Source organism: Mandrillus leucophaeus, unplaced genomic scaffold, assembly GCF_000951045.1.
Source record: "Mandrillus leucophaeus isolate KB7577 unplaced genomic scaffold, Mleu.le_1.0 Scaffold150, whole genome shotgun sequence".
Classification (NCBI taxonomy): domain Eukaryota; kingdom Metazoa; phylum Chordata; class Mammalia; order Primates; family Cercopithecidae; genus Mandrillus; species Mandrillus leucophaeus.
This window is the reverse complement of record NW_012101477.1, coordinates 3,513,397-3,531,568: the sequence shown is the minus strand read 5'-3', so window position 1 is coordinate 3,531,568 and position 18,172 is coordinate 3,513,397. Positions and strand designations below refer to the sequence as shown.

Sequence of the window (18,172 nt, the reverse complement as noted above, 5' to 3'; positions counted from 1 at the left end):
GCTATGAGTGCATCACCGCACTCCAGCCCGGACACCAGAGTGAGACCTTGTCCCTGGGTGGGGAGGTGGAGCAGGGGGAGGCAATCCCAGCACTTTGGCAGGCCAAGGCAGGAGGATCACTTGAGCCCAGGAGTTTGAGGCCAGCCTGGGCAATGTAGTGAGGCCTCATCTCTAAAAATAAAATACAATGAATTTTTAAAAATTAAAAAAAAAAAGAAAATTTGCTTGACAACATCCTCTTTAGTGCCTTTGCAGACTCACCTCCTACTCCCCCAGTTGAGGTTCCTGGATCAGCACCAAACACACTGATCCTTAAATCCTCATCTCAGGGTACATTTTCCTGGAATCCAAGACAAGGAACCACTCCCAACCCTCCCCAAAGATTCTGTATGAGGGCAACGCTGGACTTCGTGGCCGAGAGGAGAGCTGTGTATGTTCCTGAGCTACAGGTGGGTGTCTGCCTGCCTGCGAGGGAGACCTCTGGAGGGGTCTGTGCCAACAGTTCTTTCCACAATGAGAGCCTGGAGGGATGGAGCCAATCACACGCTTTATTGCGCCCTGGTTCTGGCGCCTACTCTCGCTACTCTGCATGGGTGAGGATCGGGTCTTCCAGGAGTTTTCTGGAGCCAGAGGCAGGTCGACAGTTCTCACCGTCCCAGCAGAGGCAGAATGTAAAACCAGTGCTCCCTGGCGACGTCTCACTGGGACTGACCAGAGCTCCCGGCTACCCCTCCAGCTGGGCCCTGTCCCAGTGCTCCCAGAGGCTGGTGCCACTGAAGGGGGCTCTCAGCTAGAGGGAGGCAAGGGGACTTGTCTGGGGTGAGTCCTCAAGGGATGTCTGCGAGTCTGTCCCCTCTGAGGAGAAGCTGCCCCCAGTGGGGCGAGGGACCTGGCTCTGCCTTGGGGGCTGCTGCCAGAAGAAGGTGGTGGCAAGCGAATGCTCGTGGGCAGGGTCAGGGAGCTCGTGGGCGCCTTTGCCGTCTTCAGCCTCTGCAGCCCGGCCAGCTTCCTGGGGTGGAAAGCCTGCCTGGAAAGTTCGGTTCTGTTCCCCTCTGGGGGCCCCAGGAGGCCAACAGGACTTTGGCGAACGGTCCATGCCCAGTGAGTCTAGTGGGGGCTGGTCCCACCTCCCCTTAGAAGCGACCTCTACACTCAGACCCTGGCCCTTGGCCACCGCCCCTCTTCGTTCTGGTTGCACTGAGTGAGCAGTGGGAGTCTCTGGGCAAGAGCAGTGGGTCAGTGCCTTCTCCAGGAGCATCCGGATCTCCTCATGCCTGATCCGGGCCTCCTCCCAGAGCTCCTGGCCCAGGCCCGCCCGGCTCAGGGAGGCCACCTGCAGCCCCACGGCTGCGAGCTTCTCAGCAGGGAACTCAGATGCCAGTCGCTGCAGGTAGCGGTGGAGGCGGCGCCGGTCCCCAGGACTGACCCTTGAGGCCTTGTCCAGCCTGAGCTGGGCCATCAGGTCCTGACAGTCCATGTGGAACCAGGTCATCTAGGGGACAAGAAGAGAGGGAGGTGGGGACTCAGGCTGGAAGTGGGACTGTGGAGGACTGAATTAATACATGCCCCATGCCAGGGCCCCGCTTGGCTTGGCCATGATCTTCTCCACTGACCATGATGATCCTGGTTTCCCTCTCTTCCCTGGGGTTCACACACCTGCCATCTGGAAACAGCCCCCAAGCACCCTGAGGATCATCAGACACTTTTGTTTTTTTTTTTTTTGAGATGGAGTCTCGTTCCATTGCCCAGGCTGGAGTGCAGTGGTGTGATCTCAGCTCACTGCAAGCTCTGCCTCCTGGGTTCAAACAATTCTCCTGTCTCAGCCTCCTGAGTAGCTGAGGCTATAGGCACCTGCTGCCATGCCCAGATAATTTTTGTATTTTTAGTAGAGACAGCGTTTCACCTTGTTGGTCAGGCTGGTCTCGAACTCCTGACCTCAGGTGATCCACCCGCCTTGGCCTCCCAAAGTGCTGGGATTATACGTATGAGCCACCGCGCCCGGCCCATCAGACACGTTCTAATAGACCTATGGGCCAGCAGGGACTTAGCTCTCTCTGGGGCTCAGTTTCTTCTTCTGTAAAATGGAAGTTGCACTAGATGAGCATGAAAAGCCTTTGGAGAGGTGAAATTCCTATCTGTGGTCGTATTAACCTCTGTGAGTGCTGTGAGGGAGAGTCTGGCTACTGTTTATGGAGCGCTGACTATGTGCCAGGTTCTGTGTGTCTCAGGCAGGATCACACTGAACTGCGCCAGCAGCCCATTTCACAGAGAAGAAAACTGAGGCTCAGAGAAGTGAACTCACTTGCCCTAGGGAACACAACAAGTCAGGAAGGAGCTAGGATTCCACTCAGATCTGTCCTCCAAGCACCTCAGTGGGCAGAAGGAGAAACGGGCCGGGCAGGGGTGTGCCCTCACCATCACACCTCAAGACCGTCAGTCACGCCAGGCCTGGAGGCCCCTCCCTCCAGCCGAGCCTCTGCCCCATTTTGTGATTCTGTCTGTCCCCGCTTCCCCCACAAAATGTCTGCAGACTGCAAAGAAGCCAACACATTCCCAGCAGCTCGTGAAAAACATCATCTTTCTCTCCATTAATTTAGAACACGACAGCGAGCTGTTAGGCTGTAGGGATTGGAGAACCATTTTCTCCGAAAAGAACATCTTTCCACGGATTAAGGGAACTTGTCTTTAGATAAATGGCTTCATATTCGTGCAAGCACACGGAGCTCATGGCCGGGAAGGAGCTCCATAAATCTCTGTTAGTGGCACCATTGTGTTACTATTATTTAGGACCAAAGCTGCTGCACACACGTTCCCCACCAAGGGCTGAGCCTGGTGCTGGGCTGTCCCATCATCCGTCTGTCTGTCCAGGACTTGACCTTCCAGGCTAAGCTGGACAGAGATGGATAGCACCTCAGAAATCATCTTGCCCAACCCCTTGTGGAACGAACTGAAATTCAGCACCAGAGAGGAAACAGGGCCAGCCCAGATCCAACAGCAAGAGCTGGACTCAAAGTCAGGGTTGCTTCCTCCGCTGCATGACTTCTAGGCCTGGCACAGACACCACCTCCACACAGGCCATCCCCAGGCTTCCAGCCTATCCTGACTCCCTGCACAGCCTCCCTGAGCCCCTGTGGGCCGAGCCTGTGCCAGGAACCGTGGATAGAGCTAGGACCAACTCAGACCCAGTCCCTGCCTCAGGGAGCTCGCCTCGCGGACACCATGCAAGAGACAAGTGAGTGACAAGCACCAGGACAACTTCAGATCAAAGTGAGCACCCAGAAGTGACAAAACAGGGTGATGAGAGAGACAGGGGTGGGTGGTCAGAAAGGGCGTCTGCAAGGAGGGGATGTGTGAGCTGACAGCAGAAGACAAGAAGCCAGCCGGTAAATGGGAAGAGCTTCCCAGGCTGAGGGAACAGCACATGCAAAGGCTTCAGAGCTGGAGCACGTTTGATTGATCCAGGAAGGCCAATGGGGCTGGAATTGGCTGAAATCAGTGGGCAAGGCAAAGAAGCTTCCAGATGTCCTTAACCCTGGAGGCACTACTCCTCTTCTTCCTCCTCCTAATGATAATAATAATATTGATGTTAATAATAATTCTGAATTTGAACAAAGCCCTGTGCCAGGGGTTACTTCCATTGAAATCTGTCACTACCTGGTAAGGCTGGCAGTAGAGCCAGATGGTCTGGGTTTGAATCTCTGCCCACTCGGTTAGCTGTGTGACCCTGGGTGAGTTATCTGACCTGTCTCTTTCCTTATGTGGAAATGGGCATAATAGTAGTACCCGCCTCATAGGATTCGGGCAACAATAAAATAATATGTGAAATGACTAGAACAGGGCCTTGCTCATCATAAGAACCACACAACCATTAACTATGGTCTTAGCAAAGAGCTGAGGCCTAGAGCAGTGAAGACAGTGGTTGAGGTCACCGAACTCACTCAAGGACATGAAGCCCCGGACTCCAAGGCTAGGATTCTGCCTGTATCGTGCTCTTAACTGCACACAGCTGGAACTGGGGGAGCCCTTTGCTGCCACTGCCAACACCTGCCTCCCTTGCCTGCTGTCCCAAGGAGACAGAGAGTGCCCTGTCCTCCCAGGGCCCCAGGTGTGAGTTGACCAGAGCCCTTCCTGCTGCCCTCTGAAGCAGCCTGTGATCGCTGTGGCCTGCACGCTGGGCTGGCCTGACAGCTGGGAGGCTGGGGCAGGTCTTTCTCATACTCTGGCCTTGGTGGCAAGTGCAAGGGGTAGCTGAGGGCACTGGGCCTGGGCCAGCCATGGGGGCCCCTGTCCCAGCTGGACCACACTCTCCCAGCCTGCTCCTTTGTCCCCACAGACCTCACTTTTCCCATAAAAAAATTTTTTTTTTTAAAGAGAGATTTGGCTACATGAATTTAGGATGGGTGGCAGCTCTTAAATCAAATCCTCCTTCAGCACTGCCCTCTTTGGGCAGTTTTCTCATCTGTAAAGTGGGAACAACATTGGTGCCCTGTCATCAAAGAGGTATGGTGAAAATAAAGTCGGGTAAGGTGTGTGAAGCCTACAGGAGGGTCTGGTGTGGTGTACACACTCACAAATGTGCACTACCCTCCCAACAACCCATCATCCTCATCGTCGTCAAGCCTGCTTGGAGAAGGGACTCTGTCATCATTTCTTCTCTCTTTGGGGAAGCATATAAGGCATGTCACGGGGCACCACGGACACATCTATGTTCAAATCTCAGCTCTTCTCCTTCCCACTGTTTTTTTCCTGTTACAAGACTTGGGAGTGAATCACAAAGAGCCTCAGGCTGTGTCTAGGTATCCCTGTCCCCGCTGTGCCCCCAGCCAGGGGATGGGGGTGGTGTCTGTGCAAGTGGGCGGGGGGGCTGTGTCTAGGTATCCAGGGGATGGGGGGCTGTCTATGGAGGTGGGCCATGGGGCTGTGTCTAGGTATCCCTGTCCCCACCATACCCCCAGCCAGGGGATCCGGGGAATCCGTACAGGTGCCGCAGGGCTCACCCTCTTGCAGAAGCGGTGCAGGTGGAGCAGCGTCTCGAGGTCCGTGCGTTGCCGCTCGGCCGCCATGTAAAAGTGGGTCAGCTTAGCCTGGAAGGCCCGCTGGGTAGAGGCAAAGGCTGCCAGCTCTGGGAACTCTGCTCCTTCTGCCTCCCCAGCCCCTCCGGCTGCAGCTCCCAGCTGAGCGGCCTGCTTGGACAGCTCCAGGCCTCGGCGGTACTGGGCCTGAGAGGGGAGAGCGGGGGGTGCTCACTCAGCTCCCGCCTTGGCTGGGGCCTCCCTCAAAGGTCAACAACCTCCAGCTGCCCTGCTGCCAAGCCAGGAGACTTCCTGAGCTTCGGTTTCCTCATCTGTAGAATGGGGACCCTAATGGCACCCACCTTACAGGGCTTAGCTCCTAGTGAGGGGTGAACAATAGAGAGCAGTTATCATGCTTCTGGAAGTCTCCAGGCCCTCGCCATGGCAGTTCACTTTGCCTAGCCGGGCTCTGCTTAGATGTCCCTTCTGGAAAACTTCTCTGACTCCAAAGGCTCCTGCTCTGAGTCCCCACATTCTCCCTTTCTGTGCACGTTTCCCTGTTTGTCCCCACCCCCGCCCTCGCTCCTCACTGGCCTGGGAATTCCTGAGCGCTGATACGGGGCTGAATCACCCTGTGGTCCAGAGCCTTGTCACATCGCATCATGTTGATGCAGCATCCCTGCCCCCCAACCCCCGGCTCTGTGAGGCTGAGTTATCAGGTCTAGGGTGAGGCCCTGGAAACGGCATTTTAAGAAACCCTTTGGGGGATTCGGCATATTCTTTGGGCTTGGCCGTGTGGTAAGAACCCCTGAGGGAGATAACATCTCGGCTGAACTCTGCAATCCAAGCTGTTTCCCTCACTGTCTCTGGAACTTTCCTTGCTCTTTCCCCCCTCCACAGCTTTGCCCTGGCAGTGCCACCCCCTCTAATGCCCTCTCCATCTGCTCCAGTCCTGCTCCGCTGTTGTCTGGAACGCACTGCAGCCTGGAGGAAGAAGTTCTCAAACTCTGCGTGGGCTTTCTCCACTGTCTCCAAACTTCCGTCCTTGGGGGTCAGCGTTTGCAGCCACCGACTTCCTTCCTGCTCCATCCAGTCGCTGACCTGGAGCAGGAGAGGCAGATTTGGACATGAGGGGCTGCTAGGCGACCTCCCTTGTCCAGCTTCCCCACTTCCTTGGAGGCCGAGGTCTTCTGTCCTCACTCATTCAGTGGCTAGGCCTGTGACCCCTGGCTTGGACTGACACTCTCCCAATTCTGGACATGGGAAGAAATGACTTGCGGAGGGGGAGTGCATGGTCATGTTCTTCAAAGTGGGACCCCAGAGGGCATCTGGCCTGGCCAACGCCCTCGGTGCACACTGTTATCTGAATGAAGTCACAGGGTGGTGAACTTCAGGCTACTCTAACCACTCGGTGACGCTGGATCATAAAACGGGTGGCCTCAGGGATGATGAGCTTCCTGTTCGTGTGTGTGTGCGTGCGCACACGTGTGCACATGCAAACAGTGCTGGAGAAGAAGCTGCAGGCTGCAGAGGAAAGACCATCGGCCTGCTGGGAACTCACTGTGTGAACATGGTAAGCCACTCCCCCTTTCTGGGCCTCAGTTTACTCAGTGGTAAAACGGGGTAGACATGAAGATTCAATGAGGGACAGCGGGTATATAATGGCGCTCAACCCCCTGAGTGGAAGTTCCTTTCTTATTCTGGGGCATCTTAAAGAGCCTGTTCACTCACTTTATCCTCACAGATCCAACGTAGCAGGTACTACTGTCACCCCCCATTCAACAAATGAAGATACTGAAGCACTGAAGGGTTAAATATCTTGTCCGGGACCACACCATGAGTAAGCGCTGGAGCCGGGAATGGACCAGCGCTGTCTGATGCAGGAGCGCGCCGTGGCCCGCAGCTCCAGGCAGAAAGGAATGTGTTGGTTCTCAGCACCGGCAGTCAGATGAAGCCACACCAGGTGCAGGTTCCAGAATCAGACTCCGAGATATGCAACCACACGCAGGTGACATAATATCTCCCAGCCTCAGTTTCCTTGTCTGTGCAGTGGGTGAAATCCTAGCACCTTCCCCAAGATGAGTTTGGAAAGCAATGATGTTCACAACGGCTTTGGCCCAGGGCTTGGCACAGAGTTGGTGCTCAATAAATGCAGCTCTTGGGGCCATGTTCTCACTCATTGAGCACTTATTGAGCACCATGTTATGTGCTATGCCCCAAGGATGCCTGCCTGGCCTTTGAAGGACTGCCAGCCTGGTGTCCTTTCTCTAGAACAAAGCAGCTGGCTAGGGCCGGGCCCAGAGTCGGGGCTTTCCTGTGGAATGTGGCCAGGCAGAACCCCCACACCCCAAGCCAGACTCCCCTTTCACCTGGTGAATGGCAGCTTCCAGGTGGCCCAGGCGGACACGGAGCTCCAGCTTCCCCAGGAGGCTGTTGGATGCGGTGACCAGAACATGAAGCTGCTCGTCCACAAGGCTGTACAAGGCAGTGGCTGCAGCCAGATGGCTCCTGGGAGGTGGGCGGAGGTGAGAAAAGGCCTGTGTTGCCCTCTTCACCCTGCTGTACTTCTGCCCCACATAGGCCTGTCCCTCCACCTCTGTGGCCCCAGCCTGGGTTTCCAGCTAACTTGCTGTGTGACTGTGGGCAGGTTCCTACACCTTTCTGGGCCTCAGCCTTGGTCTTCCATGGGACTGGGAGGACAAGAGAACACAGTAGGAGGTGAGATGACCCTCCCCCTTCCCTAGAAGGGTATGAAGCTGGCTGGACAGATCTGGGTTCAAAGCCCAGCTCTGCTACCTTCTAGTAGGAGGCTCTGTGCAAATGTCTCAACCTCTCTCTGTCTCTGCTTTTTCTTCTGTGAGGTGGAGATAATCACAGAACCCATTTCAGAGCATGGTTGTAAGGATTAAATGATCTAGCGCCTGGCCCTCACCTCCAGCTATACATTATAACCTGCCCTGGGAGCTTTAACAAATCTTAGTGCCCCGCCCCAGGCCAACGAAGTCAGCAGACTGAGTGCAGCCAACACACTGATGTTTTCTTTTTCTTCCCTTTTATTTTTGAGACGGAGTCTCGCTCTGTCGCCCAGGCTGGTCGCCCAGGCTAGAGTGCAGTGGCGTGATCTCTGCTCACTGCAGCCTCTGCCTCCTGGGTTCCAGCGATTCTCCTGCCTCAGCCTCCTGGGTAGTTGGAATTACAGGCACGCGCCACCACGCCCAGCTAATTTTTGTATTTTTAGTAGAGGTGGGGTTTCACATGTTGGCCAGGCTGGTCTTGAACTCCTGACTTCAGGTGATCTGTCTGCCTTGGCCTCCAAAAGTGCTGGGATTACAGGCATGAGCCACTGCGCCCAGCTGGGACACTGATGCTTTCTAAAGCACCTCAGGTGGTTCCAGGGGCAGCCAGGGCAAAGAACCAGCGCTCAGCGTGCAAAACACTTAACACTGTGCCCAGCACACGATGTTTGTCAGGTTCGCGCTATTTCTATTGCAATGGTGGGAAGTAGCTGCAACACGCCTGCCAGCCCTGCTTCCATTTCACAGATGGGAAAACTGAGGTCAAGGGAGGGGAAATGACTTGCAGATGGCAGCCTGAGTTGGAACCCCACCTAGGGCTGTTTCTGCACATAATTTTTTAAATGCTCAAAGCCACAAGACACTAAGGAAGAAGTGTGGATGGGATTTCAGGCATAGTGATACTTGCGCGAAGGCAGGAATTTCAAACCCTGCTCTGCCCTCCTCTGCCTTCCTCTGCCTTCAGAGGCTCTGCCTTCAGAGGGAAAATGGAAGAGAGAAGGTGGAAGAAAAGCTTTTAACTTCCTGAAGGGTGCCTTGCTCTACCTCGGCCTCCCCATCTGACTGCAGCTCCCCACGGGTTGCCACCCTTGCAGGGAAGAGGTGTGGGCCCAGGGTGCATGAGTGGGATAGAAAATATCTGCCTGCCTGGAGAGGGAGGGACGGAGGGACACAGACAGCCTGGGGCTGCAAGGACCCGCTGCAGAACAAACGCCCGCAGCAGCTCATGTGGGACCACAGTGCCCCCTGCTGGAGCTTCTGGTAGCTGTGGGTCTGCGGGTCCTCGGGTGGACAGGAGGAGCCTGGGCCCGGCAGGCAGGTGAAGGTGGAACAGGCTGAGAAAGGCAGTACCAGCCCCCACCAGGCACTGAGGGGCAGGGAGATGACCCCACACCCAATGCTGCCTGTGCGTCCATCTGTGTGAGCCTGCTCTCAAGTCTAGTGCAGCTCTGGGTGGTTTGTTAAGATTCTGGGGCCAGACTGCCTGGATTCAAGTCTGGGCCCCACCACATCCCAGCTGTGTGACCCTGGACTAATCACTTACCCTCTCTGAGCCTCAGGTTCCTCCACTGTAAAATAGGGATAATACTTACAGCTACCTCAGGAGTGAATTAAATGAGTTGGTATTTGTAAAGCCCTGAGACAAATGCTGGACACATACACAGTGCTATTTAGGTCTTGGTTCTGTAAATAAAATGTTCTTAAAAACTCATGCATACTAGCCCTTGACTTTGAATATAAGTAGCTGTGTTCTAAGAGGGTGAAAACACTTGCAATTACTGACCAATTTAATGACTGACTTTCCCCCACCCTCTAAATTTAAGAAAGCTGGAACTTTCCAGGAATGTCTATAATTTATTCTGGCTCTGAGACCCCCGAGACACCATGAGGTTCTCACAAGCATGTTTGAGCAGCCTACCGGGAAAGGCAGGGCCGGGTAGGGGTTCAATGCCCAGAAGGCCCAGCTTCAAATCCCCGACCAGCTGCTGCCTAGCAGCTATTTCCCTTCGCTGAGCCTCAGTTGTCCATCAGCCAAATGGACAATGTGGACAACGTGGACCTCACAGGGTTCTTGCCAGAAATAAATGAGACACGCTCTTGCAGGGGCTCAGCCTGGTGTGTGGGTTGGAGAAAGTGCTTTGTCCAAAAGGGTGACCAGAAATGGGTAGGCGACATCCTCCGACGCCCATCCCAGGCTCTAGATGGCTGGGGCTGAAGGAGGGGAAGCAGAGAAGGGGTGAGGAAATTGCCAGGGCTCAGGGTGGATTTCTGTGACCAGGCCTCAGCCTGGGATACAGGCCCTGCAACGACTGCAAAGCTGGGCACTCTCAGGGCTTGGCTATGTGACCCCTAGGTGGTGTGGTCCCAGCTCCAAGCTCCCGGGCCAGAAACAGGATGGGGTGGAGGAGGAAAGGCCTGGACATCTGTCTGTACCTGACATCAGGGCTGAAGTCCAGCCTGCTGGCATCACGCTGCAGCCTGGCCAGGGTGGCTCCACCTTCCCGCTGGAGGCCCAGTAGGCCCGGGTCCCTCAGCACAGCCTCCATCAGCTCCTTGGACTTGCTCAGGCACCTGGTGGCCTCCTGCCAGCGTAGGGAGGTGCCCTGAGGCCCCATCCCCACTCTCCCTTTGCAACCTTCCAAGGCGCCCCACACCCAGATCAAGTCCAACTCCCAGTTTGGCATTCAAGGTCCTCCAGAAAGTCTGTCGTTTCTGTCTCTAAAACATCCCCTTTAGCCATGCCCCCTCTCATCACCATGGCAACCTCTCTGGTCCACCCTCCAGCATCTCTTGCTGGGACACCCATTCCAGCCTCTTCACTGATCTCCCTGCTGCCCTCTGGCTCCCCCTACAGTCTATTCTCCACATGGCAGTTGAACGGATCTCGGTGCAAATCTGATAATCCCCGGTTTAAAACTCTCCAGTGGCTTCCCTGCAGGCTTCAAATTGAATCCCAGACCAACTCTTCCTTGGTCCAGCTCCCGCTGCATCTAGAAGCTCCACTCGTGCTTCTCTCCCACTCATTCTGCTCCACATTGGCCTCCTTGCTACTCCTGAACAACCCAGGTATAATCCCACCTCAGGGCCTTTGCAAGTGTTTGCCCCTGCCTGGCGCACAGCCCCCAACAAAGGCAGGCTCCTTCTCAAACTTCAAGCCTCAACTTAAACTCCAGCTCTTCAGAGAGGCCCTCCTCCCTCATTACTCCCAATCTTACTTCCACAGGACTTGACACAATTTGGAATGACATACCCATTTATGTGTTTGCTTTTTAAACTACCACTTCTGCCGCAGCACCATGAACCCTGAGAGGGCAGGGACAGGTCAGTTCGCCCCAGGCTGGTCTCCAGTGCAGGGTACAAAGTGGGTGCCCCTCAAATATGAGTCAAGTGAATGATGAAAAACAGGGATGATAATGTCCTCCCCCTTTTCCCCAGGCTGCCCCCTTCTCAAAGTCTTTGGTCCCTGGAGTCTGGGACGTAGTGTGGCTTCCCCACCCACTGTGCTCCAGGCTCACCTGCATCCCGCCAGGGGGGTCGGCTTTCTCGAATTCCTCGATGGAAGCTTGTAGCAGGGAAGAGGCCTGCTGGAGGTCAGCAAGGAAAGGGTCCAGCTTCTGCAGCACAGAGGACCAGAGGGTGGGTGTCAGTCCAGGCCAACCCAGAGGATGCCTCTTCCATCCCAGGAGCGCACAGGGGAGGTAGGAAGCAGTGGCTCTCCAACTCCAGGTGCATCAGAAGCACCAGACAGCTGGTTAAAACACAGGCTCTGGGCTCTGCTCCTGAGTGTCTGCTTCAGTTCCTCTGGGGCGAGGCATGGTAGAAAGTGCATTTCTAATGAGTTCCCAGGCATTGCTCATGCTGCTGGCCTGGGGGACCACACTTGGAGAACCACTGGTGTTGAATGTGAGTGAGGGAGAAGAAAGGAGACAGGCCTGAGCGACTCCCAGGCCGGTGGGGATACCGTGGTTGGTAAGGGGAGGAAGAGGGCAGAGTTAGGGGAACATTCTCGGCTGAGTCCCACTTCAGCCCAGCTCCATCACTTACAAGCTGTGAGGCCTTGGGGGGCAAGTTACTTAACCTCTCTGTGTCTCTGCTTCCTCCTCTTTAAAATGGAGATCATAGTAGTTCCTCCTTATAGGGTTGTGTCAGGATTAAACCCTGACACTAAGTGCCCTGCAAGGCACTTAGAACAGAGTCCAGCCCGTACTGTGTTTATCGTCATTCTCAGATCTATGTAGTGGGTCTATAGGTAAGATTTCATGTAAAGCAAAGGGTTTAAAGCTAAGATACAGTTCAAAACCCAGTGGATTCATTGGAGGCCTCTGGAAAGGGAAGCTAGGACCCTGGGGGACAAGCAGAAAAGGGAATTGTTCAGTAGGTATCTTTTTGTACCATTTGAACTGTGAATATACTTACTGCCTATTCAAAAACACACAATTTAAAAAAAAATCACCAGGGCAAAAAGTAAATAAGCCACCATGTTAGACTGTTAGTATAGACCAGTGGTTCTCAATGAGGGGTGACTTTGCCCCCCGGGGACATTCGGCAATGTCAGGAGACATTCTTTAATTGTCATCATTTGTGGGGTGCGAACAGTGGGTAGAGCCGGGGCTGGTGCCTAGCATGTCGCAATGCACAAAACAGAATTGCTCGACCCCAAATGTGAATAGGTTAAGGTTGAACAACCCTGGTTTAGAGAGAAGCCAGGGTCATTGATGGGCACGGGTTTCGGTGTGGTTTAAGTCCACTGAAAGGCACCCTCGCCCTATGTGTCCGCATGTACTACATTGGGTATGAAATGCCCCCTCTTGGGGTTGTGGGGAGGAGGGACTGTGATTACACAGGAAAGGAGCCCAGCACTGGCGGCTGCCTTATTTCCTCCCTCTGATCGGAGGGAACCAGATCCTGAGCTTCCTGAGTTGTGTGGGTCCATAAAGCAAGTGCCTACAAATTTATTTTATTTTATTTTATGATTATTTTTGAGACAGAGTCTCACTCTGCCACCTAGGGTGGAGTGCAGTGGTGTGATCTTGGCTCACTGCAATCTCCGCCTCCTGGGTTCAAGTGATTCTCATGCCTCAGCCTCCCGAGTAGCTGGGACTACAGGTGCATACCACCATGCATGGCTAACTTTTTCTTTATTGTATTTTTAGTAGATATGAGGTTTTACCATGTTGGCCAGGCTGGTCTCAAACCCCTGACCTCATGTGATCCACCCACCTCGGCCTCTCAACGTGCTGGGATTACAGGTGTGAACCACAGCGCCCAGCCCTGTAAATTTATTTTCAGTTAACATAGACATAGCTCTTATGTGCCAGACACTCTTCTAAGCTCTTTGCCCACATTAACTAAATTAATCTTCACAAAAACCCCATGAGGAGGTACTGTTATCATCCCCTATTTAGCTGATGCGGAAACCAAGGCTCAGAGAAGGTAAGTAACTTATCCAAAATCACACAGCAGAGCTGGGATTGCAACGCACGCAGCCTGGCCCCAGAGCCTGAGCTCTTAATCATTCTACTCTGTACCTTCATTGTAAACATTTGTTGAGTGACTGTTCATTTTTTAGCATAGCAGGGTTGATGGATCCATGGGGCAGAAGAGTGAAGTGAGGAAGAGAAGGAGTGGAGGTCAGGGGCTAAAGGCTGTGATGGTAAACACCTGGAAGAATTGCACCCACTCGGTGTGGCAGTAGGGGAAGGGGCCTTCCAGGGCTGCGGGCAGCTGGCTGGGGTCCACATGGTGGCTGAGGGCCTTCAATGAGGTCAGCACCTCCACCTGCAGACCAAAGAATCAGGAGAACCAGGGACTCAATGTGAGGACAGTCATTTTAGAAGGTCCTGCCCAGATCCCTGCCCCAGCACCAGTTCACCTCCTAGAAGTAAGGCTGACTCCAGCTTTAAAAGTTGCTTTGTGGGCAACCAGTCTTCTCTGGAAACTCTTACAAATCAAAATTCAGAACCAGACCCTAGTTAAGGAATGGCAAATAAACAGCACTCATACTGCCACTCTCCTAGCCTGTGCCCAAGGCAGACATCATTAATCAATCATAGCACTCGCTCCCTCTGAGCTTGGCTCCTTCCGAGTACAGCTCTCCGGGCAGTCACACAAACGGAATGAAGCTGGCCCTTGTGATGAAACTTGTTTGTAATCCTTGCACAGTTCCCTGAGGAGCCACCAAAAGCTGTTTCCTTCTTGGGGCTGGTGAGAAAAGTCACTAAATCCCAACAGTGTCCCCTAAGAGATGGAAGAAGAACTAGGTGACTGCTTCTCCCAGGCAGAGAAATTTGAGGTTTATGTTGGGAATAGCTCCAGTACCTAGGCTTGGGATTCGGTGGATTCTGTGGTTTTTTTGGACCCACCTGATATTCCTGCTACTCAAAGTGTGGTCCATGGGCCAGCAGCACCAGCATCACCTAGGACATGTTGGAAATTCAGAGTCCCAGGACCCATCTATAACTACTCAATCAGTACCTGCACGTTAATGTATTTCCCCAAGAGATCAGTAAGCACATTAAAGTTGGAAAAGCATATCTCCAGCCCACAATGTGCCTCGTCACTCACCAGAAGGAAGGAGAGTTTGAAAATCACATCCCGAAGCAGGACAGAGGACTGACTGCCCATACTCATTATTGTGGTGTATGGCACTAATTAAAGGGAGCTGCAGGGCTCTTTCCTGCAAAGTCCCACTTCAGCTCCACATTTGTATTAATTAGGGTGAGAAATACAGGAAGAGCAGGTCTGACCACAGTGTGAAAAAGGCACTGGAGTCAGGTGACTCCAGCTCTGCGTCTAGCTTGCTGTGTGGCCTTAGGCTTCAGTTTCCCTCTCTGAAAAGAAAGGGAGGAGGGATGGACCAGATGAAGCTTTTCAAATAGGTTTCATGCCATGTGCAATTCTCGATCATGTGGCAGCACCCACCAGGAGTTGCTAGGATAGCCAGAGAGAAATTATTCTGTGACTGATTTGACGATGCCTGCCACGGAGCTATACTGGGGAGTGGTAGCGCTCAGGCCTCGTATTTATTGCCCTACACTAGATTATTTCAAGGTCTCTTCTAGCTCATGAATTCTGTAGTTCTCCCTCCCCTTAACCCTAGCTCAGCTAAAGCCCAACAGCTCCCCTCCTCAACCGCCGACCCTGAGTCCCCCTCACCTGGATGTCGGGTAATGTCTGCAGCTGGAGAGCCGCCTCCTTCTCCCCCAGGAAGAGAATAGCGCGGATGGAGGCTGGGACCTGAGCCTGTCAAAGACAACCACTGCAGAGTTGCTCTGCTCAAGACTTCCTGAAGCCTCACACACTTTGATTTCCTCCTTCATCCCCTGTAAGATGCAGGCAAATGGGCCACAAGGACAGGATGGGGCCCCCCCATGGCTGGGACCTTTGTGTGATATGTTTGGACCGTGAATCATTGGTTGGAAGTCATGAGAGCAGGAGGTTCAAGCTGCGTTGCAAACCTTTCTAGATGACCTGCCCCTCTGGGCCTCAGTTTGCCCATCTACAAAGCGAAGGAGGTCAGACCATAAGGTAAGCAGATGCAGAACCTCCATTGACTCTGCTGCCCATAATGGCTGGATATGAATCTCTTCTCTCCTCCCTTCTCAGCTTATGGGCTTTATGTGATCTAAGTCTAAGCCAATCAGTGTGTAGCATTCACGCCCAGGCCACAGGGTTGGGTGTGGAGGGACTCCTGAACCCACTGTAACTGAGACACAAATAAATGTTTGCTGAGACCTCTGGGAAAATAATCTCTTACTCTTTCCTAGTGGATTTAAATTAGAGACCATGTGAAGTCAGAGCTGCTGGGAGCCATCCGGCCACCAAGGGGCACGGGGTGCCAAGCAGGGTGGCTTGGCATCCTCCAAAGAGAACGGGGTCAGAAATGGAGAGAGAGGAACCAGATTCTAGTGACAGTAGCTAAGCCCTTGGATCGAGCCATACTTGAAACTGGACTTGGCTCCTGGACTGTCCAGTGACATGAATCAATGAGCTTCAAGCTTGTTAGGCCTGCGTTTTCTGTTGTCTGTGGTAAAAGTTCCTGCTTGAGAGTCCTGGTCCCAGCCCTTAGCACTCCTGGGCTCTGTGAATGTCAGGAGGCCCCTGGTGGCTTCCAGGACTTACTAGGCTAAGGCTCTCCACCTCCCACTCACCTGGGTGGCCTGCAGGGCACTGACCAGACCAGGCTGTGGGGGCTGTTTCCTGGCATCGATCAGGACCGCCAGCCCCTTGGCTTTATCTTCAGGCCTGTGGGTGGTAAACAGAATGGACGGTCTTGCTGGATGGCCTTGGACAGGGGGCAGAACCTAGTGGAAGGTGAGGGAACCTGGCTGCTAGAAACCTTCATTTACTGATGAACTCTTCATCCTGTAAGACCAGCTTCCAATGCCCCTTCCAGGAAGTCCTCCATGGTTCTTCTCCAGGCAGAGCCCTTTGCTTCCTTTTTGGTGCTCCTGCAATACCTCATACAGCCCTCATTTATAGCCCTACTATTCCTAACTCTAGCAACTAACCCAGGTACAGTAGGTGAGTCACTTGGGACTCACCCACTTTTTTGTGTAGGCAGAATCCTTATTTTGTTCAAGAATCCAACTCCTTCCAAAAAGCCATGTTCCCCCAGAGCCTGGCTTCTGATTGGTTGAGGCCAACAGTAGTGACCTAATTCCTCTGGCCAGTGATTGGTTTAGATGGGGGAGGGTCATGTGACTTAAATGTCGCATGACCCTGGCCAATGAGATGTGAGGGGAAGTTTTCTGGGGAAAGGGGCTTCTGGGAAAGACGTTCTCTCCTTTAAAAAGTTCTTACAAAGAGATATGAGGCAGAGCCATAGAATGATACATTTCCTTAACAGATAAAACATTTTAAATGGGAATTTCTGTTGATTACAGCCAAAACACTCTCCCTGGTTCAGCCACATTGCACTGAGCTTACAGTGGGCCACTTTTCAGTGACTATCTTAGGATTTTCCAAACTGGCCCAATTTTCAAGACTTGTTAAAATACAGATTCCTCACCCCTCTCCTCCCCCATCCCCACCCCTCTAGCCATCTGGCCAGTGGGTAAAGGGTGGCCAGGGAATCTGTGTGGTTCCAAGCACCCTTGACCAGTCTGATGATCAGGCAGGACTGAAAAATAGCTCCCAACTGCCTTCAAACCTTACAACCACTCAGTGCACAGGCAAAACCTGAGGTGGCCCAGTGGGAGAGTAGAGCTGTGGTGCTGCCATTAGTACCTTGTGATCGGGCAAGTGATTTCATCTCCCTGAGTCAATTTCATAATGATAGTACTGGCCTTATGGGCTGTGGTGAGGACTGACGAATTCATTCGTGTAAAGCACTCAGTGACTGCACAGAGCAAGTAAACGGGATGTAAGTATTTGCTACGATTATCCTAGAAGGGGAAACTGAGCACAGAAAGGCCCAGTGACAGATAGTGACAGGCGGCTCTGGGAGGTGATTTCAAGTCTCTGGCTTTATGTCCTTGCCTCCCTCTGGCGATGCCCATGCTGGACAGTGATTTGTTTCCAGACCTGTCTCTGGTACCAACCTGGAGGCCCTTAAAAGTCAGGGCCCGGTGTAAGGAGCCTCTGTTCCCAGCACCATGTAGCATGAAGCCAAGCCCAGAGCAGGGGCCCAGCCAAGGTTCATTCAGAGCACAAGTGGAGAAAACCAGCCCAGCACACAAGCACCTGGTGTGCACTGCACTCCACAGTTTACATCGTCCACACCCCCTCATCCCTGCCACTTGTGCCCAGCTTGGTCCTTAGAGCCCTCTTGGTCATGCCCTTTATTCAGGCGAGCCTTGAGGAGGGGAGGTTATTTCCCTATGGTCCCATAGCCAGTGGGTGCGATCCCAGAGCTCTGTCTACCACGCTAGTCACTTTCCACCACAGAAAAGGGGGTCCCATCTCCCACTCAGTCCAGAAAAGCCACTCCACCTTGGAAAAGAAAAAAAAGTCAGTGACCAGCAGGTGGCAGTGATGGCTCCAGTGGGGTGGGATGCATGAAGAAAGTTCCAGAGGGTTCTATCACCTTCCACCTCTTACCCCCAGCAGCAGACCTCTAGGTTGAGTTGGAGCTTATTAGCCAGTACTGAGCAGTGTCCCCTCTAACACTGCCCTGGCTAGGGGCTGGGTCCCAGAGGAAAGGAGGGTGCCTCTTCCCCAGCCAGTCCATTAAGTCTGAATGGTGGTGGGGGTAGGAGTGTTAAGAGGAGCATTAGAAATCAGCCTGAGTCCACTCATCATTCACTCACTCACTCACTCATTCACTCACTCACTCATTCACTCATTCATTCACTCACTCATTCACTCACTCATTCACCACTTATTCACTCACTCACTCATTCACTCACTCATTCACTCATTCAC

At 53.3% G+C, this 18,172-nt stretch overlaps 1 protein-coding gene across 1 annotated transcript in view; it reads right to left on the bottom strand.

The window, feature by feature from the left end:
- Positions 1-220: 220 nt before the first annotated feature.
- KIAA1755 (KIAA1755 ortholog) overlaps positions 221-18,172 on the bottom strand; it is a 43,752-nt gene continuing 25,800 nt past the window's right edge. The window contains exons 7-15 of the mRNA XM_011975023.1: positions 15,958-16,075; positions 14,963-15,049; positions 13,469-13,585; positions 11,323-11,421; positions 10,241-10,389; positions 7,382-7,520; positions 5,991-6,113; positions 4,998-5,219; positions 221-1,492 (exon numbers count right to left, since the gene is read on the bottom strand). Of these exons, the coding sequence (XP_011830413.1) occupies positions 791-1,492; positions 4,998-5,219; positions 5,991-6,113; positions 7,382-7,520; positions 10,241-10,389; positions 11,323-11,421; positions 13,469-13,585; positions 14,963-15,049; positions 15,958-16,075 (1,756 nt within the window). The 3' untranslated portion in view covers positions 221-790. The remainder of the gene's footprint in view (positions 1,493-4,997; positions 5,220-5,990; positions 6,114-7,381; positions 7,521-10,240; positions 10,390-11,322; positions 11,422-13,468; positions 13,586-14,962; positions 15,050-15,957; positions 16,076-18,172) is intronic.